This window comes from Lagopus leucura, unplaced genomic scaffold, assembly GCF_019238085.1.
Source record: "Lagopus leucura isolate 7727_CA_CO unplaced genomic scaffold, USGS_WTPT01 Super-Scaffold_806, whole genome shotgun sequence".
In the NCBI taxonomy this organism is placed as follows: Eukaryota; Metazoa; Chordata; class Aves; order Galliformes; family Phasianidae; genus Lagopus; species Lagopus leucura.
This window is the reverse complement of record NW_024962260.1, coordinates 3,276,392-3,300,251: the sequence shown is the minus strand read 5'-3', so window position 1 is coordinate 3,300,251 and position 23,860 is coordinate 3,276,392. Positions and strand designations below refer to the sequence as shown.

General features: G+C 52.1%; 3 protein-coding genes across 5 annotated transcripts in view; all 3 read right to left on the bottom strand.

Annotated features, from left to right (window-relative positions):
- Window positions 1-1,317: 1,317 nt before the first annotated feature.
- TMEM119 (transmembrane protein 119) lies at window positions 1,318-3,903 on the bottom strand. Of its 2 annotated transcripts, none has more exons than XM_042866080.1 (2): window positions 3,815-3,903; window positions 1,318-2,733 (listed from the first exon to the last, which is right to left on the bottom strand). In XM_042866080.1, the coding sequence occupies exon 2, from the start codon at window positions 2,727-2,729 to the stop codon at window positions 2,016-2,018; it is 714 nt and encodes a 237-aa protein (XP_042722014.1). In that variant the 5' UTR covers window positions 2,730-2,733; window positions 3,815-3,903; the 3' UTR covers window positions 1,318-2,015. The 2 variants fall into 2 exon arrangements, with proteins under 2 accessions (XP_042722014.1, XP_042722013.1); XM_042866079.1 differs by having other exon boundaries at window positions 3,810-3,902.
- Window positions 3,904-4,286: 383 nt separating this feature from the next.
- Window positions 4,287-8,892, bottom strand: SELPLG (selectin P ligand). The gene is made up of 2 exons (XM_042866078.1): window positions 8,490-8,892; window positions 4,287-8,046 (listed from the first exon to the last, which is right to left on the bottom strand). The coding sequence occupies exon 2, from the start codon at window positions 8,039-8,041 to the stop codon at window positions 6,860-6,862; it is 1,182 nt and encodes a 393-aa protein (XP_042722012.1). The 5' UTR covers window positions 8,042-8,046; window positions 8,490-8,892; the 3' UTR covers window positions 4,287-6,859.
- A 2,838-nt stretch (window positions 8,893-11,730) lies between these two features.
- CORO1C (coronin 1C) overlaps window positions 11,731-23,860 on the bottom strand; it is a 37,352-nt gene continuing 25,222 nt past the window's right edge. For both annotated transcript variants that reach the window (XM_042865852.1, XM_042865853.1), the window contains exons 3-11: window positions 22,186-22,308; window positions 17,444-17,573; window positions 15,789-15,970; window positions 15,115-15,234; window positions 14,420-14,524; window positions 13,617-13,762; window positions 12,829-12,886; window positions 12,498-12,743; window positions 11,731-12,145 (exon numbers count right to left, since the gene is read on the bottom strand). In XM_042865852.1, coding sequence (XP_042721786.1) covers window positions 12,026-12,145; window positions 12,498-12,743; window positions 12,829-12,886; window positions 13,617-13,762; window positions 14,420-14,524; window positions 15,115-15,234; window positions 15,789-15,970; window positions 17,444-17,573; window positions 22,186-22,308 — 1,230 coding nt within the window. In that variant the 3' untranslated portion in view covers window positions 11,731-12,025. The remainder of the gene's footprint in view (window positions 12,146-12,497; window positions 12,744-12,828; window positions 12,887-13,616; window positions 13,763-14,419; window positions 14,525-15,114; window positions 15,235-15,788; window positions 15,971-17,443; window positions 17,574-22,185; window positions 22,309-23,860) is intronic.

Sequence of the window (23,860 nt, the reverse complement as noted above, 5' to 3'; positions counted from 1 at the left end):
CCTGTGCCCATTCCTCCACATACCGCTGAGCTGCAGGCTGGACTCTGGCCCTTGGCGTTGCCCCTCCTGTAACAAGGAATGCACATCATTCCCTGGGAGCAACTGCGTGTTTTGCCAGTCAAAAAAATAATAATCAGGGAAACTTCAGCCACCCATGTGCACTTTGGGACAGAATGGGTTGGTTGTGCTCATAAAAGCCCCTCGGGCAAAGAGCAGGAGGGAGATAAAAAGCCAGCACTCACTTTGTGCTGGGAAGGCATCTGGATGGCCATGTTCCCACCTGCGCTGTGGTTGTTGCAGGGATCTGGTGGGGCTCTGCTGACCTCTCCTCTGCCCCACAGAGCGCTGAGGAATGAGGTGGGAATCTCAGTGGGTTGCTGCCACGTCCCTGTTTGGGGGAATCCTTTGGTTTCCCTGCCAAATGCTGTCAGCTGGAGTAACGGGGATGCGTAAGTGTGGGGTTGCAGTGGTAGAAGGACGCAGGATGTTGAGATGTGAATATAAAGGCAAACAGGAACGTGAGGGGTAAGGATAAGTGACAGCAGATACAGTTGCTTTAAACCCAAGAACGATAGTAGTCGCAATCCAGGAATAAAAACAGAATCGCTTACCCCTTCCCAAGAATCAGGGCTCATCAAACCTGATGATCTCCAGGTAGAGATGCTTCCTTTGTGGCTGCCAGCCCTTAAATGAGGTTAGGCAGTGTAACCCAGGGTTACACAGGTGAATTGCTTCCACCTGCGCTCCCAGGGCTGGCTACACCCCTTCACCAGGTGCTCAACCACTGGGTCAGCCCATGACCTAATGCCTCCCATACATGAGGATACAGGCATGTGCTGCCTTCCTGGTACAGCAGACTCTTGCCTTCCATCAGCTCTTCCTGCTGCAGGACAAAGCAAAGTGACTGAATTCTCAAAGCAAACCAGGGTGAGATCAGGAAACAAGCCTGTGTACATCTCTCCAGAGAGGATCTCAGCCCAGAGCTCTGCACCCTGGCGAGGCAGCGCCGTGCCCTCCCCACTCACACTGCTGTGTGACTCTAGATAACGGTTTCTGAGAATTGCATGCAGATTGTGCAAGTGATAACTACGTCCCCTGGCTCTGAGGGTGTCACCAGCAGCAAGCACGCAGCTGTAGGGAGCATAACTCTGGGAAGGATGCTGTTACAGTTTTCTAAACAAAATATTTTGCTGCCTGCTGCAGAGCAGAGCCTCCCCTGCCCATCCTGATGTCCCCATGCACTGCCAGGGAAGGATGGCACTGAGCCCATGGCTTGCCTATCCTGACAACTCAAGAAACACACACGAGAGGAAGAAATGTGCATAATAGATGTCTTTATTCATAGCAAAGGGGGTTAAGAAAATAAGGCAAAACTCCAGCTCCTCTCTGAGCTCTGTTCACTGTGCTTTCCGACGGGTCTGTGACATTCAGGACATGCAAACAAAAGGATGGGGGCATTGTCACTGCATCCTGCTAAGGTTGGCTAAGGTTTTCCTTTCTTTTTCTCACCAAAACAAGTCCAAAATGCCTCCAATCTCCACAAAGCACTGGGGGGGGGGGGGGGGGGGGGCGTTGGAAGAATGGGATGGGAGCAGCTGATCCGAGGGGTCTGCAATGTCTCTAGGCCACCATAGAAGGTCATGAAGTCATGGGTCATGGCACCTCCATGCCCTGTTACCTGGGTGGGGGCCAGGATGCGATAATGAGCAAAAATAACATCTGCAAAAAAGCTGTGCGAGGACGGTGGGGAGACCCAGCCTGGGTTTCTCTCTTTATTTTTGGGGGGGGGATCCAAGGAAAGCACCCATGGAGAGAGCACAAGCGATGGGTTTAGCTGCACTGAGCTCCTCAACGGCCCGAAGCGCAGCTCAAAAATGGCCTCCCATGGCTGTATGGGGTCAGGGGGAGGTAAAGAAGGGGGGTGTGGGGCTTCATCGGGGCTTCTTCGAGCCTCCACGTTCGGGTGGGCGGTGAGCAGGGCCGCCAGGAGACCGGCTCCTAGTCCATGGTTGGCACTAGGTGCTGGGAGAGCCATCTTGGACCTCCTTGCCCTCTGCTTTTGTTGCCTCTGACCCCACTCCTTCAGCATCTTGATTCAGGGGATGGGGCTCAATGGGATGCTCGCTGCCTTCTTCCTCCCCGCCCTCGTGCTCTCCCTGGGCACCGGCCCCGTTGGTCAACGGCGCTTTATTGGGAGATTTGAGGTTCTGGGCTGCAGCCAAGATGTCAGCCTGCAGCTGTCGTCCACAGTCCAGGGGCTCCTCAGCGTCGGGGTCCGGAGCCTTCTCAGGCACCTCGTTGAAGTCCCGAGGCCCTCCAGTCTTATCCCGTTGGTCCACGTACTTCTTTTTGGGGAAGGAAGATGGGTAGTAGGCTGACGCCTTGTGCTTCTGCCGCACGATGACGGCGGCGCAGATGATGAAGAGCAAGACGAAGGCCAACGATCCCACCACCACCACCAGCAGCATGTACTCCTTGAAGAAATCCACCAACCCATCCAAGACGTTGCCCGGCGCCGAGCTGTTGGTGATGGCTGTCCCCACCGCGTCCCCCACTGTGGGGCCGCTTCCCGGCGTCACGGGTTGGGCGGGGGGCACAGCAGAGGCCTCCTCTCCATCCCCGCTGCCAACACTGGGCTCGTGGAACGCAGCCACGTGCCGTGGGGCTGCCGAGTGCACCAGGGCCACCAGAAACACCAACAGAAGGCACGCGGGCAGCTGCGCCGCCATCGCCCTGCAGAGAGCAGGGGGACAGCAAAACATTAAGGCTTACTGGAGGAAAAACCCAAACCCCAAGCCAAGACTGCGTCACATTGACCCCAACCCAAGCAGTGCATTGACCCCCAGCCACACACAGCTGAAATTCTTCAAGAAAAGCAAAAAATGGACTCACTGCAGTGGTGAGGATAAGCAAAGTTTGTGTTTGTTTTGCGAAGAGGGGCTGTAAAAATAGATGGAAAGCAGCCCAACGCGATTGCTCAAGTCATGGGGACGCTGCGTGCGCGACGAGGTGACCAGGGTGAGAGCCAAGAGCTGGCTGCAGGCTGCCTTCGTCTGGTTTGAAAATTCCTGAAAATTGAGGTTTCCAAGTGGAAACTCTGACACAGATGGAGCCGCCGCATTTCCCAACGCTCGTCCCAGCGCTGCGCGCTCCAAACGGTTCCCAGCCTGAGCTCAGCTATAAATAGGCTGGCAGGAGCTCAACCGGTACCAGACACAGCACATCCCCCCAGGCCCATCTCCCATCCTTACACCCCCAAATCCCGACCAGCTTGGGGTTCTCTCCCCCCAGTCTCAGCCTCCAGCCGGAGCTCTTGGCGCTCCAGCTCTCTCTGGCTGCAGAAATCTGGTTTGCATTAAAGCAGCGCGTGCACGGGGTGGGAGGTGGCCCTGCAATCCCTGCTGGGAGTTTGGGGGATGCAGTTTCAGGATTGGGGTGCGATCCCATGTCCCAGGAATGTGACTTTGTTTGCAAAAGGAGCCAGCAGCTGTAGAGTCAATACACGAAACCCAAATGGGTGACCACTGCCGTCTCCTTGTCCCCATCCCCACCATGTGGCCCCATCCCTGGCTTTGCCACACCAACGCAGATGCAACTCTGCTTTTCTGCAACTCATGAATTTGGAGATTTCGGTGCTGTGCAGACATACTATCCTCCAAAGCAGCTGCAGCCCCATCCTGCACCCCAAAAGCCATCAAGCCACCCAAAAAATTGGAGTTTGAGCAGAAAAGAGAGCACAAAGCATTAGAAAGTAGGAGCTTTGGGGAGAGCAGACTCCATGCAACAGACTCGGGGTTCAGAGGGCTCACCTCACCGGCACTGCGTGTCTGTCCCGTGCTCCTCTGCCTGTCTGCACTGAGCCCTGGTCCCGTTCCCTCCTCCTCCTTTTCTTCCTCTCCTCCTCCTTCACCCGCCGTAGCCCTGAGCTCACTGGCTGTGTGCGCAGCAGACCAGCTTGTTCTCATTAGGGCCGTGTTGGGGAGGGAGCAGGGGGGAGGCTGGAGAGGGGCAGGCGGCCCCCAGCCCACTATGGCTCCCTCCCAGTGGGGCGGCCCTGGGCTGGGGGCTGCTCAATGAAGGGGGTCACCTTCCCCACACTCCTTTTTGGGATGCAAGTGAGGAAAGGGGGGTGTGAGGAGGGGTTTGTAGCAAGGGTTGGAGTTAACAGCGTGGTTCCTTCAGGGCTACGTGCAGCCCCAAAACGTGAGCTTTGCCCCCATGCAGTTTCCTTTGGCTGCAACCCAACCTGGGGCTGGAACCCATCCCTGTAAACCTAAGTCTTGCCATGATGTGGGCTCAGGACACATGGTCCTGCAAAGCATGATCATGCATCTGCCTTGGAACAAAAGGGGATCAAAACTGCACGCAGAGCTCTGCTCACCTGCCTCACCCATCCCATCCATCCCATCCACCCCATCAGTCCCATCAGTCTCTTCCATCCCATTCATCCACCCATACCATCCACCTCATTCACTCCCTCCATCACCTCCAGCTCATCCCCCCTTACACCCTATCCACCCTGTCTGCCACCAGGCACACCAAAGATGTCCATTCTGCCACCCCCTTTCAGCTTTGGCCTTTCCCTGGAGGCCAGATTGTCACATAGCTCCCATCATCCCGTGGCAGAGCAATGTCCCCAGGATAGAGAGAGAGTTGGGAGGTGTTACCCTGAGATCCACAGGGATAAGGATAGGGATGGGGCCCAAGACAGGGACAGGGATGAGGAGGGTTTGGGGCTTGGTTCCCCGAGACTTTTGATGGCTCACATTGTGGCCTTGAGGTGCAGAAACATCTCCAGAATGAGGGCATCACCCATCCCACCCTTCTTGGCCCCTCATCCCCTCCATTGCAGCTGAAGTAACTCAAGCAGTGACCTCATCCCCTTGCTATTTGCATCCCGCCTCCCTGGGGACCCTGCCAGAATCCCCCTAAGAAGCCACTGCTTTGGGACCGCAGGGTGGGGGATGAGGGTGGGCATCTCCATTCCTGTCCCTGTCCCCATTTCCATCCCCGACGCAGTTCAGGTTTCACCCGGCGTCACCCCCTCTCTCCCAGAAATAATGCATCTGTCCGTCTGCCTGCAGCCCGCCGGCTGCTCACAGCTGCTGCTTTATCCCGACCTTAAATTATCTGCAAATCCTAAAAGGGAGAGGAGAGCCTGGGATGGAGCCAAGGCCCCACTACGTGCCATGTGTCCCCATTCCTCGTCTCAAGGACCATGGGTCCGTGATGAGATTTGGAATAAAGCAGCACTGGGGAGCACTGAACCACTGTCCCTGTCTGCAAAGAGCACAATTTGGGGTGGTCCCTCTGCCAGCACCCACCGACCATTACGATGCTGTTTTTGGGGACTGGGCAGGGCAGCACCGCCCAGGCTGTGCTGTGTAATTTGGGGCAGATGAAAGGTAGGGGCCCACAGGGCTCGGCTCAGCACAGCCCCGAGCCCAACCAGCAATTTGGGAAATTTCGGCCTTGGTCTGCTTGTAATTTGCTCCGTTGGGTTTGCTCTTTGCTGTGGCAGCAAAATAGCTGGGGGGGGAACCTCATCCTGCAGGGCTGCACCACAGCGTGCGTGGCCATGTGGGCAGCACAGCAGTGAGCCACAAAGCAGCCTGCACAACACAGCACTGTGCTCTGCCCAGCACTGTGCACAGCCACTGCATCCCAAGCACGGTTCTGCCCTTGGAGCCAACCTGGCCGCTGCCCTGTGTTGTGGCTCAAGGCATGGGGACATCCCATCCTACACCCTGTCCCTCGCAAGGAGCGTGGCACCACATCCATCTGATGGCAGACAGCTGTCATTATGGAAGAGCAGCTGTGGGGTGGCCCCACCACGCCATCCCCGCTGCACCGGCCCTGCAGCCTCACCGTAAACATTTACATTGAGCGAGGTGGAAAATATTCAAAGCAGAGCGTGAATGTAAACACACAGAGGCCAGGGCGGGAGCGGGATGGCCACTCCTCTGCTTTCGAGGCACGGATGCATTGGGGCACAGCACTTGGGGAGGGGCTTCGCTGCCCAAATGCAGCTGCAAACGGTGGTGTGAGCAGGGTGGTGGGGACATGGGGACAGGGCGGGGGGAGAGGGCTGAGGATGGTGGGAGCAGGATGCTGAGCTGGGACAGGGATGGGGAGATTGGGGATGGAGTCGTTGGGGATGGTGATGTTGAGACTGGAAGAGCAGGGGTGGGGATGCTGTGCCCAAATGGCACATGGATGGGGATGCAAGGATGTGCCCATGGAGGACCAGGATGGTGACACAGGGGCACAGCCCTATGGTGGGGCAGGGATGTAAGCCATTTTTGCTCACTTGGGTGACTCCTCCAAGCTGAGCACAGGGAAGAGGTTGGGTTGATGACTCTAGGGATGGCCAACACCTCCCCACTGGGACAAGGTGAGACCAGCATGGTCCCAGAGTCCTCTTCTCCCCCTGGACACAAGGCCAAGAGCCCACAACCACCACCTGTGGGTATGGGATACAGGCCAGCAGCACCCTACCAGCCCCAGTGTCATCCCCTTGCCCCATTGCATTTGACTGCAGGCAGGAGCATGTTAAGCCACAAACACACCCACTGCAGCACCACCACCCTTTCCACTCCCAGCATGAGGTTGGGAACCCTGGGATCACCATCTCCATACGCTCTGCACCCTGGGAGGGTTTCATTTCTGCTGCTGCCATCAGAGGAGGAGGATGGAGAAGCAATATTTCAGGATGGGGATGTGGGCAGGCACTGAGAGATCACCGCATCTGTGTAGCAGAGGCATTTTAATGGGGTGGATGAGTCTTTTCCATACAGTTCCAAGGCGAACAGTGGTGGCACCAGCAGCGGACCCCACGCTGTTCCATCACCATGATGCTTCAGGAATGCTCCGGCAGAAAGCTGCTGAGCGTCAGGTTATCACCATCAGCTTCGGAGCTGGCATCGACCAGCAGCCTGTGACGCACAGGGATGCCACGCCGGGGACCATTGCTGGCAGCACGCTCGCTATCGGGCAGCAGGGAGGAAATACAAATCATCTCGGTGGGGCCGAGCTGCCGACGAGCCGTCCTCACCCGCCGCCAAAGCAAGGTGCCCAGCACTGCCGTGCACACCATGAAGAGCCCGGCCACCAGTGCCAGCAGCAGGATGGCCAGCAGGCACTTGTTCATCAGCGAGCTGTTATCCCACAGGTCATCGGAGGGCTCCGACGCTGTGGTCCCCCATGGTTTCGTGGATAAAGGTGTTGTGTCCACCTCCCATGGAGGGTGAGAGCCAGTTTTTTTGGAAAATGTGGTGGTGGGGAGAAGAGCTGAGCCTGGCTCCGTGGAGATGTCCGTGTCACTGGTGACGGTCCCATCCGTGCCATGCCCTGTGGATTCCATCAGCTGGTTGGGCACAATGGTGCTGCTGCTTTGGGGTGCTGTACTGGGCGCTGTCTCAGGAGAGTCAGTCTCATCCGAAGGATCCATTGTGGTGACCACCAAGGCCTTGGCTTTGCTGGTGCTGTCGTTCATCTTTGATGTCAGCTCCAAGCCCAGCAGCACAGTGGGCTCAGGGGTGTTGGTCTCATTCAATGGATTCACTGTGGTGACCAGCGAGGCCTTGGCTTGCCTGGGGGTGTTGCCTGGCTGCGGTGGTGACTTTGTGCCCAAGAGCTGAGACTGGGGGGAATCGGTCTTACCCAAGGAACTGGCCGTGGTCGGCACCAAGGCCTGGCTGGAGGTGTTGTCTGCCTCCGTGTCCAGCAGTGCATAAGGCTCAGCAGAGTCATCCATTTGACCTGCTGTGGTGACCACCAAAGGTTTGGGCTGCCCAGTGATGTTATCCGGCTCCATCAGCATGTCATGCCCAGGGGATGCAATCTCATTGCTAACAGGCATCACAGTGGTGCTGTGGGGTCCAGCATCAGCTCTTCTTCTGCGGAAGGGCAGCGGGGGCTCAGCCGGGATCTTCTCTGCTGCCCCCCAGACCCACTGCAGGTCCTGCTGCGTGGGCCGGGGCCTGCAGTCCTGCAGGGTGCTGAGCAGCAGTGCCAGCAGCACAGTGTAGCCCAGTGCCATGGGACCTGGGGAGGACACATGGGGTGGGTGAAAAGAGGCCCCTCCACCCGAGCAAAGAGAGTTTGCAAAGGGAAGTGGAGAGGCTGGAAATGGGAAACGAGCTGTGATGGAGACGGCCGCTGTGAGAAGAGTGGGTGCAGGAGGGCTGCCTGAGTGGAAATGAAAGTGTGGGGATGGTACGGGCTGCAGATTGAGAACCCCCAGTGCCTTCCTCCCCCTCTGTGCTGCCAACATAATGCTGGGGGCATCCACTCAGAGCAGGATTAAAACCACCCAAACCCACCTGGCACTTAGCAGTCCCCAAACAGCTCACATGCAGCCCCAAAACTGCCCCACATCCGCCCTCCTCACATCCCGGTGAGCAGCATGGGGAAGAAGGTGACAGCCCCTGCAGACTCTATGCATCCCCTGGGCACCCTGCTCCATCCCCATGGGTTTTGAGGCTCACCTGTGCCGGGGGATGTTGAGGGACCCCGAGCTGCAGCACCGGTGGCTGTCGCTGCTGAGGTCCCAAACCCAGGGGTGTCGTGGGCTGCGCTCCGCCTGCAACTCCCCAGTGAGGCAGGCAGGAAATGTGGCTGCGGTTTTGGAGCCTTGCAAGAAGAGGACGTGACGCTGACACCGGAGGCCAGGGGGCTGTGTGCACCCCAGAAATCAGCCTCCTGCTCCTTTACCAGGATGATGGTCCCGTGGCTATTCCACTGCCCTGCTTCTCCGAGCCTGCACGCTGGGGCTTGTGCTCAAAGCACAAGTGAAAGCAGAAGTGATAGGAAAGGCAGTGCAAAAGCTGGCAGCGCCCATGGCACGGTGCAGGCACAGATCCCTGAGAGCTGACCCCATGGGATGGCACAGGGGACCCCGTGTGGAAAGGAGGAGGGCAGGGTCTTGGCTCTATGCATTCACAGAGCCCCCACACCTAAATGCTTCTCCTTGCACCCGCCCAGGGCAGCACTCAGGCTCACAGAGCACAGGGATGCTGAGGAGGAACCCGCCCTGACCGCAAGCACCGGCCCAGCAGTGTGCAGGAGCTGCACCCGCAGGAAGGGTGCTGCAAGAGCACATCCGCAGCACACACCCTGCATCCAAAAACAACCCCACCACAGCCCTCTGCCCCAACACAGGGGGCAGTGCTTGGCTGCATCCACCCCAAAGCTTCTGGGAAACCCCCGGGGCAGGGATAGAGCATCATTGGGACAAGGCCAGGGCATGCACAGGCTGCGAGGGAGCATCTCCTGCAGAGAGCATTCCCATCTTGCCCTCTCAGCAGCCCCCAGCTGTGCTTGCAGGGGAACCACCATCCCTTGGGGCCACACTGGGCAGAACGCAGAGTCCCAGAAGAGGGGTGGCTCAGCCCACTACTGGGTTTCCATTGCTGTGGTTATCCCGTGGTGCCATCATTCATCAGAACCCACACCCCAACCCCACAGCCCCCACACCTGCCTGGGACCAGCTCCAAGAGGGGAACCGGGCACGGCTGATGACATTCCCCATCCCCACGCCTTCCTGGGCACCCAGGCCTGGCAAGAACACAGTCAAAGAACAAACCAAGAGAAGGAAGTTTGTAATCAATGACTTTTTATCTCTTGAAAATGGAAGCAAATATTTGGACAGATAACTATGGCCGCTCTATAAGAGCGCATCTTTCAGGACGTCGCTGGTTCTCTTCTGGGATATCGCGGCTACAAAAAGCTTCAGGCACTGACTCTGGCTGAGCCTGGCGAGGCATCATCAGTTCATTTAAATAAAGCACAAGCTATAAGCTCACAGCCACGGCGGCCATTCCTCAAACCTCCACCGCACACCAACCCCATCTGGGCACCTCCATCCAGCGGTTCGGAAACTTATTTCCCTCCAATTCGAAAAAAAAAATAAAATAAAAGTTCTCCCCAAGCACACAACCACCCTGAAGTCACACAAATCAACACAGAGATCACCGATTCGGGGGGAGTGGAACGTTTGGTTTTGACTTCCCAAAAGTAAAGACACATCAGCTCAGCCATATACTGCGGCACAGAAACGTCACCAAACGGCCCCAGGACCCGGAGGGCTGCGACACGGCACCAGCAGTCACCCACACCCCCCACCTAAAAACACTTTGAGGAAGCTTTCGTGCTCTGGGATCATAACACATTCTCTGCCTCTCGCATCTCATCCTCATGCCTCTCTGCTACTTCTCCTAGCTGTCCCCATTCTCACCGACACAGACATCCCTTCCAGCACAGAGAATCCTTAATGGGTAAGGAGTGAACATGCAAACACTGAAAAAAGGAAAACCCCCCCAAAAAAAACAACCTAATGGGGGATTTGAGGCTGTCTATAGCTAACCTAATGGAAAAAAGGATCAGCCTGGATGAAGGGACGCATCCTGCTGCTGCTCTGAGCACACACACAGGCACGCACGCTGCAGCCGTGCAGGATGAAGGACTAGAGCACAGCTGGGAGGGGACTGGGGGCTCATCAGCTGCTGACTGCTTCCCAGATGTTGGTCTGACCCCAACAGGTTTGCTCACGTTGGGTTAGATAAGGGATGCTGGGCACTGCATATGGGCTGCATCAATACAGCAAAGCCTGAGGGCTGGCAGAGTTTGGCTGGGCAGCATCATCCTGGGCACACCTATGGGAACTCCTATGACCAGATATAGAGTCAAGAACATGCCTGCCCCGTGCCCAGACACCCCCCTGGCAGTGCAGACCTCATGTGAGCAGCAGAAACCCAGCGAGGAGCTTGGCGTGCCTTGCACCTTTCAGCTGAGGACCTCAAAGAGGAGGAGAGTTGCTGATCTCATCCAGGAAGAAACCATTTCCTGCAAAGCTTTAAGGCAGGGATGATAGAGGGGGAGAAAAAGATCAACAACAGTCGGAGGCGTTTTGTTTCTGAGATCCATCACGAAAGTTGCCTGGCTGCTCCTAACACTGCTTCGGAAGCAGAGTCCAAATTTCTATCATCAGCACTACAGTCTGGGACAAAGAATTGCAAAGTCACAGCTTTTAAAAGGCTTCTGAAAGCAATGAAGGTGCAGGCACACATTTACAGCCACGCACACAGCACAGGAGCTGGCTGTACGTGTGGCCTGCAGGCTGCTGACACTGCACACCGTAAGCTTTGTGCCCCATCAACACCACTGCCTGCACGGAGGTCACTTCTGCCTTAAAACAAAACCTGGCAATGAGCACACGTCCATTTGGACACAGCTGGGATGGTCCCATACTCTTTTCCAAGGGCAGCACGATGCTGGTTCAGAAGTCCTGCAGGGCGTACAAAGGAGAAGAGGCATTGCGGCACGGATCGCTTCGTTCAGAACGATATATATATTTTTCAACCACGGTCAGAAGGCATTAGGAAGGCAGGAAAGTCACCTCTGAGGGGCTCAGCAGCAGCCACACTGCGAGGGAAGCCGATCTGATTGTTCAACATTGAAGATGTATACAAAATAGCTTCAGTTCTGATCTCTAAACAGTATAAACACCCCCATACACGCACGCGCACACACACACAGTGCTGTCCCTTTAAATTTAAAACACAAATACTGCAAAGTGGCAAATAAAACTTAAAAAAAAAAAAAAAAAAAGAAAGTTTTTTTTTTTTTTTTTTTTTTTTTTTTTGGCAACTTTAAAAAAAAAAATAAATGGTTACGAACAATGTGGCATTGGTCCCTACATCTAGAAAAGATATTTGGGCACAACATGGAAAGAGTCAGAATGGGTTTCTTTTCAAGAATTCATAACATCTGTGAAAAAAAAAAAATAATAAAGACTGTAAAAGTAGCACTTATTCTCGTTGAATTGTTTGACACAGTCACATAAATTCATTAAAACATCAGGGAAAAAAAAAAATTCTTTCACTAAAAAGCTTGGCTTTAATCATCGGCTCTCGTTGACGTGAATTTGGGAGAACAGGAAAGCTCGTACTGGAATGCTGCACGCTGCTGCTGGCCAAACCGGGGAACTGGAATGTGTTGGGCTGGCAGCGCCCGCCAGCCCCGCTCAGTCTGCGATCTTCGCCATCTGCTGTTCCAGCTTGGAAATGCGCTCGTCTTGGTTGGTGATGGTGTCTTTTATGGATTTCAGCTCTTTCAAAATCTCATCCAATTTGGCTTCGTTTTGCTGGAAGGAAAGACACAGCATATATTCGTTATGAGATGGCAGGATTCGGTCCCGCAGAATTCAGTTGTTAAAGCAAAGGGACTTCTCTGGATGGGAGCCTTGCAAGGCTCGAGCATGCTGAACTCCCACTGTGGAATCATTAAGGTTAGAAAAGACCTCTGAGATCATCAAGTCCAACCATCAGCCCACTCATGCTGCTAACCACATCCCTTATGCAAACCCTCCTTGCAGACAGCAGCCTGACCCAATCCCAGCGTGCTGGAATTGCACACACCAGCTCTGTTAGAACTGTTCCTAAGGATGGCAAACAATTTCAGGCCTGCACCCCCATAAACCTGCGGATTTTACTCACGGCGTCTGAGGCATCAGCTGCTTTCTTTGGAGCACTTATGAGATCACTTTTCTTGTTTGCAGCAGGTTTGTTATCCAGTATATTCTTCTTGACCACCTTGAGATCCCTGTTCTTGCCAGGAATGTACCCATGCTTCAAGGAAATGAGAAGGGGATCAGCATTCTTCCCCTCAAACCACTCTTCTGCTTCCAGCGCTGCCTCTGGGCCAGCTGTGTCGGGGTACAGGTCATCCTGGAAGAGGTCCGACTGCAAGGAGAAATGAGTGGGTCAGGAGCTTTGGGGCTGGAAGGCAGCAGTGCTGCACACCGTGCCAGCAGCATCCTGGGCTCACCTTTCGAGGGACTGTCATGATGATGGGCTCACATTTCCGCTCATGAAGCTTGAAGAACCTTTCAAAAAAAGGATAATAATAATAATAATGAAGAAGAGGTGCGACTTGGAGGGAGGACAGTTGACACGCCATGCAGAGGAAGCCTCAGTTCTGCTGCTCATGCATAGCAGTGTACTGAGAAGCAGAGGCAATCCTAAAGAGTCACAGCAGGGCTGCGCTAGAGCAGAGCCCTTGTAAGGCCCAGAGAAAGCTACCTGTGTGCGTGCAGAACTCCCTCCTAGGCACTGCGTGACTTCAGAGAGCACTCTGGCCAGAAGGGCCATCAGAATGGCACAGCCCGCTGCTTGGGCTGTTGAGACAAGCACCACACAAGTGATTTCCAGGTACCACAGCACCAGCAGCGTCCTGCTCACTACACAGCCTTACTCTGAGCCAGTTACACAAACCCCAATCCCTCAGCTCAGCCACTGAGGCACTGCTACTGGAAAATTCATATGCTGCAGACAATTTGTTTGAAGGCTTTGCTTCCTTTCTGACTCTCCTGCTTTCATTAATAACAAGAGGAGGACCAGCTTCAGAAACCACCTCCAGCACATTCCCTACCAGCAGTATGCCAGGAGCCACTGCAGACATCAGCCTGCACCCCCGAGGTGCTTTCCTTTGCCTTACTTTTCTTGGTGATTCTGAACCACATCTGCACACGCTGCTGCTCACAATAAATTCTTGAGACAGCTTCAAACCTGCTTGCTGCATCCAAGCTGGAGATTGGGATCAGCCTTTCTCCTTACCTGGCAATCTCGCACTTGTTCACATCAAGGCCCCTCTTTGGCATGAACCCCATTCCCCTCTGCGGCTCTTTGCTGCTGAAGGTGTTGAGGTAGTGAACATAGGGGGATTCATCCGTGATCTCAAAGTAGCGAATGCTGCTGTCACCCTGCAGGACACAAAAAGATCACTCCAGAGTGAATCCTGCTACGCAGGCATCTCTGAAACAGCAGGAGAGGTAGCAGGCATACGGAACAAGTGCTTCCCATTAGCGGCCTACATTGGATTTACTTGTATGGATCCTCCTTTTTAATTACTTGTTCACCTCTTCTTGTTTTTAGCTCCTCTCGTAGGAAGTCCAAAGCTGCAGCACTCAGAAGTGGGCACTCCAGAGCACTTAATGCCAACAGATTGCTTTTAGAAAGGAGCACAGGTGACCCCAGTTTTCTATTACCTAACCCCACAAAATTAGCATGAGCATTGCTGCGTGCTCCATCACCTTCAAGTGTGAGGATAACACAATCTAAAATGCACTTTCCTCCCATGCTAACGCACAAACATTCAGGTCAACGCCAACAAAAGATGTTTGAATGAAAGCATCTGACTTGCTGAATGAAGAGCAGCTTTACCCATATGAATTCATCTCATAGAAACATCCAATTACACACCAGGCCTTCACAGTGCAGACCTCACAGGCTCTGTGTAGCCCTGCAGAGTGAGGATCAAAGCAGCCTGGAATTTTCAGATTTGTTTACAACTTCATCAGCATCATTCATTCAATCAGTCTACCTCTAAACAAGCCTGGTTATTAAAAGCTTCTCCTCACCTTGCCACACAAGTAAATAATGTTGGTATCTGGGTCATAGAATGGCAGCAGGACCCCATTGCTGGTGTCCATCTCGTGAAGGGCTATTGGCTCCTCCATGTTTTTCTGGAAATTTGAAAAAGAAAATCCTATTGTTACCAAAGAATGGAAAAGCTGATATGAACACAGGATCTGCATCATTAACAGTTCTGTGGAGCTAGAGAACACTCGGCTTCTCCACCCTGAAGGCTCTATGTGTTAGAGTAACAAATGCTGATGTCTTACAAGCTCATCCATTCCCTCAGGATGTTTTAATCACAAGACACATTCAGAGCAGGACCCCAGGCAAGGGGGTCAAGTTAAGGGGAAAGATAGGATGCAGTCATGTTAGTGCGAATCCTGTGCCAGTGTGATAGATTTGCTGCTGTCTTGCTCTGTGCAACTCAAGTACTCTCCCTGCACTTCAGACGTGCAGCTGCCAGCTTCACTTCTGCTCTCAGTGAGGCAGGGGCTGGCAGAAGAAAACCCACTTCCTCTCCTGAGCGAGCATCAAGTCCAAATAACATCAACAAGCTCTGGCACAGGAAGTCTGAGTAGGGTCAGAGAGAAGGAAGAAGCTCAAGTAGATCAACCAAACACAGCAGCTGACTGTAGGTCCTGGTCACCAGCTCAGCTGGGCACTACAACAGCACAGCAGTCGTGGGACAAGAACCTACTGGATTCCAGAGGGCCAGCTGCCGCTCGCTCATGCGGCTGAAGCCGGTCGTGAAGATGTTTCCATCAGCGAGGAAAATGGCTCGCATGGGCCGGGCTCCCTCATGGGTTTTCTCTTTCTCCTGAAATAGATGTGAAGAACAGCCTTTAGCAAGGAGCAGAATGCCCCACTGGTGGTGATTCTCTTTTGACTGCACAGAATGCCAGCAGGACATGCTGCTCCTTCACGATGCTGACTATATGGAGCAACATCCAGCCACCCCTGCCTGATGCTTGAGGGAAGAAAGCCATTACTAAGCTACAAAAGAAGTGGTCACAGCCAGCATGCTTCAGCTTTGCCTATCCAATTCTTACAAGGCTGAAGGAAGGCTTCTTCTCAAGCTACAATGCATACAAGTCTGCTAAATCTCTGTTCTGCATACACAACTTTGAAACTGTAATTATGCAAAAGGATTAGATGTGGAATTACACTCCAGCAGGTTTTAAAACTGAGCCCTCAAATCCCAGTTCAAACACTAATTCCAATAAACCCAGACAAATCCTCCAAGCACTGCTATCCCTCTTGTAATTTCTTTCTCACTTTGAAGAAGATGACTGAACGTGGTGTGCACTGGGAAAAAAAGGTACTTCCTTTATATGCTCTCTCTGCTGAAGTGAAATGACTGCACAAACTTACAGCGATGATTTCTTGTTTCCTGGGGTCAATGATCCGAACTTTTTTGTCTTTGGAAGCTGTACAGATTAGGCTGCCATTGCGATTCCAGCTCACATTGTAGATCACATCCACGTGCATGTCATCCAAGTTGATGAGGGCTTCACCTGTCCCCACGTTCCAGATGATAATTGCATTATCACAACCTGAAAGAGAAAATAAAAGCTAAAAAATCACAGCCGTGATGTGAACTGAAGAAAGCCAGCAGCAGAGAGCAAGGAATAAGACCTGCTGCAGCTGCAGTGCCTCGGGCACTGTCTCTTAAGTGTGCTCTGTGTGCAGCGCCCCAGGCAGCACCACCTCACTTGAATACAGGGTCAGACAGGGGACAAAGTGGACAGAGAAGGCAAAGAGGTGATGTTCTTACAGCTCTGCACATGACAGCACTGGCTGACAGTCACTGCTCTCTCAGGTTATAGAGATTTGCAGCAGAAAGTGGCGTGGATAGAAAATTAGGCAAGTGACAGTAGAAGAAACAGCGGAACATAGCGGGGGGAAAAACAGCAGTCATCAAAAGCTGAGGTCAGCTGTTTCATGAGAATCATTAGGCAGGTGGTTTTGTTCAAGGACCAAACAGCAAGAAGAAAAAGAATAAAGCCTTGAACAAGATGACAGCAAAATAAAGAACAGGACTGCAGCCATAAGATCCCAGAGAAGAGAACAAAAGCACAACGTGCAAGTTAGCAATGCTTCCTAATGCTTAAGGAGGGGTGAAAACATACTGAGGGGAACATAATGATCCCTGTGCACTCCTAAACAGTCCAATAGACATCCAACATCAGTTTGGTGCCACCAAGAGGAAGCCTGGAGGCTGCAGTGACCTGATGGTATCCTCCCGGCCAGGCTGCCTGGACACACACAGCAGGAGTCTGAGCAAGCTGCCTTCTCCTTTCGTGCATTCCCACACTGAGCTTTGTTAATTTAACTGCCACAAAGTCTGCATCAAAGCATTTTTGGGGAAACCAGATCCAAACCAAACCAGCACCTCAGAGAGCCTTTACATCTACCAAAAACACACAGCTCATCTGACAGCCCAGCTGAAACCATTTGCTGCTTTTATTACACTCCAAGCTAAAGGTCATGCTGTGAAAGCTGCAGAGTGAGCTAATGGATAACGACTTTCCATTTTATTTCCATAATGATTTGACTGTTTTTCAGTGGCCAAAAAAATCTCATTGCATAAACTGTACCAGTCGAGGAGGCCATTTGGAAAATACTGAAAGTTTGTGGAATGAAGAGCCAGGCATTGGGACAGCTGACAGCAAAATGGAGGAACAGTTAGGCCTTTTATAAGAAGTACATGAAAAGAGGGATGAGGAGAGTGCATATGAACGCCTCTCAGCTGACGAAACTTGCAGATCAAAGAAAGTCTAACAGTTGTAATCCTGTAATTCATACCTCCAATTTCCTGCTTCTCGCCCCTGTAAACTGAGGGCAATAAAAGGCCAAGGAAGGGGCTGTGAGCCACATGTCACAGTGTCCCTAGGAACTGCCACGGGTCTTGTGATTCCCTGAAGCAGCTGGGAGAGGACAGGAGGAGCCATCAGCTCCCTCTCCTCCAACACACCCAATTGGGATGCCACGGGGATGGCTGCTGCCCACACAGCACTGCCACATACCTGCACTGAGCAGCACGTTGCGCGCCGTCGGGTGCCAAGCCACGATGCCCACTCGCTTCGAATGGCCTTCTAGAACTACCACTGGCTCTGTCAAGGACAGCGTGAGCCCATTCTCAGGAATCTGCCATACCTGGAAAAGGGGAAAAGGAAAGATGGTGAGGCAAAGGGCATCCTTCTGATGAGCACATTAGTCATTCGCTTCACGCATCCTGTGCCAAGCCACAGCAGAAGCCTAGGTTGTCACTTCTCCACATAAATGGGAAAACAGAGGGAGGAGACTTTTGTCAAGGCTGAGTGTAACATCCTTCCAGCACAGCACCTGACTGATGGCTGGTCACACCATGAATCCCCTCCACTGCTACATCCCAGAGCCATACATGTCAGCTGCTGCCTGCAAAGGGCTCAGAAAACATTGCCTCGCTGCTCAATTCCACCTGAACCAGCTGCTGTCCTTTCAAGTTATGCTTGTCCCTCGTAAAGAAGAAGTTGCAGCTACGTTGGGGTTGACTTCTTTAGAAATGCTGGCTGTTTTCTGTCTCACCTACATGGCTCCACATCCTTCCGCTGGTCAGGACAGTGCCAGCCGGGGGGGGAGCATTCCCAGGGCTCTGATCACACCTCTGCAGTCCCAGCTGTGGGGCCAGAACAGCTAAACTGAGCCCAGGTGGTGTCCTCTGCAATGGGCAATGACAGGGGAGAAGATTCATCCCTGTGGCCCAGGGAAGGAGCAGCCCACCAAAGCTTTTGCTGCCATTTAGCACTGGACAACCATATTTGAACTGAGTTTGACCTACATCCGGCATGTTAACAAAAATTAAAGGAGAAGCCTTCAACTGAGCACTTATAGCTGCTGGAGGTAGGTGGCAGCAGCAGAGCACGTTTCCTTCCCTTCTATTGTTCGTTTTTTCTGGAGGAGAAGAGGGATTGCCAAGCCCTGCCCGCAGTGCCCAGCAATCTGTCAGAGGTAGCAGGATGACTCCAAGAGGATTTCAGAACCAGGGCAGCTCACTTCCAAACAACCCCAAATGACTTCAACAGCGCAGCTGCACCCCTGCCTGCACCCTCCAGGGTTTCAAACCCTCCCATCTCCTCTTGCCCAGCCATCCCAGCTGCACCCACAGCACCAGGATGGCATGTGCTGGCTTTCACCAGCAATCACCTTTTTCATCATGTTACAAAAGAGCACGGCAGCATCAGCAACTGCAGACTCCATCTGAGAGCAAAATACACCTTGCACACTGCAACAAGTCAGTGCACCTGCCCATGACAAGGTAACTCCAGGTTAGAGAGCTGTCAGCTCTTATAGGAGCAGCTTTGTTCGTGCCAGCCAGGGAATAAAAGCCTGACAGCAGCAACAGCTAACGCACGTCTGCTGACAGCAGCTCAGAGCTTCAGTCAGTCTGCTAAAACTGGCACTGGCACTTAATGTAATTATTTTACGTAGGTCTCACAGGAACCACCTCCAAAGCCTTAATGATTCTGAGTGCGAATGCTACGCTGCAGGAAATAGCTGCTGCCTGAGGCAGACAGCAGGGAGGAGTGGGAGTGCTGGGGAGGGGGCTGTGCAGGAACAACAGGGACCGTGGGTGCAACCTGGGGCACAGGCAGGAGAGGACCAGAAACAAACAAGACCCAGAAGCCACCCAAAATGCTTTTCCTCTAGATGAAAAGGCCAGGACAGTTAAGTCTGCCAGAGGCAGGCTGATGTGCTGAGGATGGGGCACGGAACCAGAGCTCTGCTCATCCCGAAGTTTGGGGAGTCTTTGGAAATAGCAAACCTTGACGAGCACAGCATCTTCTTCCCCTCGAAGAGACAAAGCTGTTCTTCCACACTGCTCTGCCCCAAATTCATGTGGCCTCACCCCAAGCAGATGGCTGTCCTGAGCCAGGGCAGCTTTCAGAGCCACAGCTCCAGCTGTGGGGGACCACCAAAGGAAGGGTGGGAGAGGAGAGAGGGGGGAACTGCAGGCAGAAACCAATAGAAGGGATTTTTAAGAAGCCTCTGGAGGACAGAGATATGTTTTTTTCCTTCAAGGAAAAGAGGGAAAGCCCCTATAGCTTACAGCAGCTGCAGGCCAGTGTAATCCCCTGCAGATTACACAAACTATTGACCTAATAATCCTGCTCGGTATTGCAAAAAAGCCAGGAGTGTAAAAGGTCGGGGTGTGCTCCCGAGCGACCCGGCCCAGCATTCCTGCGTGGGGAGGGAACCTCCCTGTGTGGGATGGAATGGGCACAGCACAGCTTCCCACGTGGACGCCTTCACACTGCATGATCAAATGAAGGCTTTCACCTGCATCCCTGCAGGAGCAGGCAGAGAGCAGCCATTCTCACTGCTGCAAGGGCTCTCCTTTCATTTGAAACCAATTTGCTCCGTGGAATGAACTCTTCTCTGATTGTTAACAAGAAGATCATTAGTGTTCACCTTCTGATGAAGCAAATTTTTCCTATCTGAGAAGGACCATCTGATACCATTTACGAGCCTTTCCAGAATCAAACGTTTTCCAGCTGAATTAAACAGCCTTCAGTACGTTACAGTCATTCAGCAGAGCACCAGGCATGAATATTTAAATAATTCCTGATTTGTTGGCACAAGAGAATCCTTCTTCAAAGAGAAGCCACAGAAGGTATCCGCATGCCTCTGTGTTTTCAAAGAAGTCTTTCTGAGAACAGTGTGGAGCAGAGAAGATGGGGATGCCCCACTGGTATCAAAAAAAAAAAGATGCCTGCTTTTCCAGTGCCCTAATGAGCCCAAATAATTACCTGCTCAGATGCAGTTCCCAGGCTATTTTCACCTTACAGACTGACCTTTCTCATTGCTTGGCTGGATGGATTCTCAGAGCCACGTTCTCCCCCTCACCACGAGCCTAGCTGATGCTGATGGGTCCTGTTGTGGAACAGGGTCAGATCCTAAATCCTTAAGTGTCAACATACAGATGGCCTCTGACAATTTAAGTTACTTTTTAAAAGCAGCTGGTGCTTCTGCAAAAAGCCACATCATTTCCCTCCACTGCATCACTGTTTTTTGCATTTTCTGTTGGCTAATGAACAGTTCAGAGTTGAAGAAGTGCTACATATCTCTCAAAGGAATTAAGATGAGTTTATTCAGCGCCAGGCTGCTCAGGAAGCAGGACTCCAAAAACCTCTGCTGAAGAAAAGCAAGGAAAACAGGATGCGGAACAACTTGTGCCAAGCCAGACAAGCAATTAAAGCTGGGACAGCTCAGCTCACCGGCTCATCCAGTTCCTCTCCCAAGCAATGCAGGCCAGCCGCGTTCTTTACAATCTCCAGCTCTCTGTCCAGCCCACTTCATACGTGTCCCAGACGACTTGCCCACCAGAAACTACACAAGACCTAACAAGAGGCTCAGCTGAGCTTTCAGCCAGCCCTCCTCGATTTCACCTCCACTGCTTTCAGTGCAATTTCACAGCCACCATTTCCCAGAGCCACACATACGGGGTGTGGGGACAGGATGGGCAGTGACCCTGGAGCACACAAAGCCCTGCTCTGTGTGGACGGTGTTGTCTGCTCACCAGGAGAGTGTGGACAACTCGTAATTGAACACTGTCAGTTTTTCTCCACAATTCAGTCCCTCTGGAGCCTTGCAACATACTTGTCATTGCACTTGGATTAGTGACTTATCTTGCCTCTCCAAAGCAGCTATGGACTACAGCTTCGTCTGCTTCTGTTGATGCTCATGTTTCAGAAAGCATTCGTTCTGACTCACAGCCCTTTTGGATTCTGGTTTCTAGAGGAACAAAACAGCATCCTTCAAAGCTCAGTTCTAGCCCAGTAGTGACTGTTACAAACACAGAAGCTTGTTGTTTTGTTTAATATTAAATATAGTAAGCTTTGTTAACATGCTTTGGCTTCCAAGACAGAGAGATCACAGGCAATGCTGTCCCAGCATAAGCCACTTGGGATGAATCCCCTCCCAAACATTTTAACGATGAACAGAAGCAAAGGAATTTATCTGACATGATCTATAATAAGATTTCAATATAACATTCAGCCTACAGCATTTCTAAATATGGCCAAAGATCACTGAAGTTATTTGGCATTATTTCATCTTACAAGCATTTTCTTTCACTTATTCTGCTGTGTTTGCATACACAGGATTCCACATCCATCACTGAGCAAGGTCGTCTATTGTTCAGTGCGTAAAACAGGACTGGGGACCAAGGCTGGCAGGTGTAAAAATTGGATCGCTATTAATATACTTAAACAAATAAAAATACATTTTAAGAAATCCCAAACTTTTGACATCTATTCACAACCTTTGACTAGGAAAAGATGTTTCAACTTTAAACCAAGGGCTGAAGCAATTATGAAAGCAGAATAGCTTGTTCCTCCCTCTAATCTCCACGGCTTTGCAGCACACGCCACCACATCCATTTGGATACCTGAGATTGGGAACCTCCTCCACCTTCTGTAAAGCACTGCAAACCAAACCAAGCCACTACTGAGTGGCACGCTGCCTTCCTTCCCTTCCCAAACATCAGATCCCCAGAGGAAGAACTGCTCTTCTACTAGCCCAAGAGAAAACCAGAAAGTTGGATGCCAAGGTAGAAGGCACCTCAGTTCTCAAGCAGAACCAAAATCCACTACAGAGAATGCCCATAAGCAGTCCTCCAGCAGAAAGGATTCTACCTTTGGTATCAGGACAGGAGACAGCCACATGCATTCAGAAACATAAGCACCATTTGCAGCATCACTCTCAGCATGAAAGCAGGTCCACTCACCATGACAGTGCAGTCCTCAGAACCACTGGCGATGACCTGGTCGTTGTGGGGACACCAGTCAATGTCCAGCACTGGTCCTGTGTGCCCGCACACCGTTGGGTAGGACTTGTCAATTCGGCCCGTCTGGAGGAGAAAAGCAAAGAGGAGAGCTGTGATATGTTGACAATACAGAGCACATCTCAAACAACAGAAGAAGACTCCTCCTAACGCTTCACTGAGGCTTTTGGTATTCAGTTTTATGGCATTTGGATTATCTTGTGCACCAACAGAGGAGACGAGCCGGCGACTTTCTTCTTGGAGACATCCTGTGGTGCAAGCCAGCTCTGCTCGTGCTTCATGACAGTGGGCAGCCACAGCTAAAGATAACCAGGCTGCAGCTCTAATTGCAGGGTGCTGCAGCGCTTTGAATTCACCAAGCCTGCTCGCTTTCATCCCAAAGGCATTTTGCTGAGATGGAAAGCATTTAAGGCACAGTTAAGTGAAGCAAAGCACTGTGTTACAGGACTAAATGACAAAAGTGATCCACCGACTGCCACAGCGACGCCCTCACTGACTCCCACCCGCCTCTATGGCACACCTCAGTGCCACCAGCGTGCCACCAAAGTCAGCTCCCCAGCAGAACAAGCCAACAAAATACCCCACATGAGATGGATCCAGCAATGGCAACACAGCACCCCTTTCACATCCTGAAGCCAGAGCAAGATTCCCATGGCTGCAGGGCCAGGAACTGCAGCCCCTCCCCTAAAGGATTTTGCTGCCCACATGGATGCATCAGCAAAACACGGCTGACGGGAGGCAGGGAGGGAATGTTTTGGGACAGATTCTTCACTTCTTGTGTTTAAATATGTGGAAGAAATGGTTGGCATTTCAGTTCTACCACTTGGTGGTGACAGCCTCAGCCTCAGAGCTGGGCACTCCTCCTGCTGATTGCCATGCAGAAGGCTCTCCCTGCTCAAAGCTGGAGGGTCAGAAACAAGCTGGATGTGGGCTTTGGAGGACTGCTGACCTCCAGACCTCTCCTGGTGAGAAAACAAGACAGAGATCCAACAGACTCAGAGTTAAATCACAGGAACACCACAACAGACGTTTCCTGAATGGCCAAATTCAGGTTAAAAAGTAAATAAAAATGCTACAGTGAGCAGCAGCAGACATCCATCTCTTGTACTGCACACCTCTCCCATCTGCACGTGGACTGACCTATGGAAAAAGATTCTTAATGAAGGAATAAAGAAAAGGAAAAGAAATGGGCAGCCCCATCCCCTGCACAGCCACTATGCAGAAAAAGGCTTTAAGATTTATTTGGGGTGGGGGAGGTTAGTCAAAAGTGAATTCTTGGACTAAAGTGCTTCCGCAGTCCTCCCAGGTTTGAGAGTTTGGTTTTGTTTCCTTTCTTTCTTTCTTTTTTTTTTTTTTTTAATGTAATCTTTTAATTAGTTAAGGATTTAAAATAAACCTCAAGCGCTGATACAGAGCTTAAAATTAACTCAGTATGACTTCAAGAAATTAAATCCTTCTCAAAATCCATTACCGCTCTGCTTGAGCGACGCTTCACCGTAACAGCTTTTGATGCTCTAAAAGTTGTGCTTTGAGAAGAGTTATAAAAGCCATAAAAAGCCTTGAGGACCAGCCCTGGTGTGCTGGATGGTGCTGAGCTGGAGCACGCTCAAAGTTCAGG

Coding starts and splice junctions, on each gene's coding strand:
- SELPLG (XM_042866078.1), bottom strand. CDS start 8,041: ATGGCACTGGGCTACACTGTGCTGCTGGCACTGCTGCTCAGCACCCTG.
- TMEM119 (XM_042866080.1), bottom strand. CDS start 2,729: ATGGCGGCGCAGCTGCCCGCGTGCCTTCTGTTGGTGTTTCTGGTGGCC.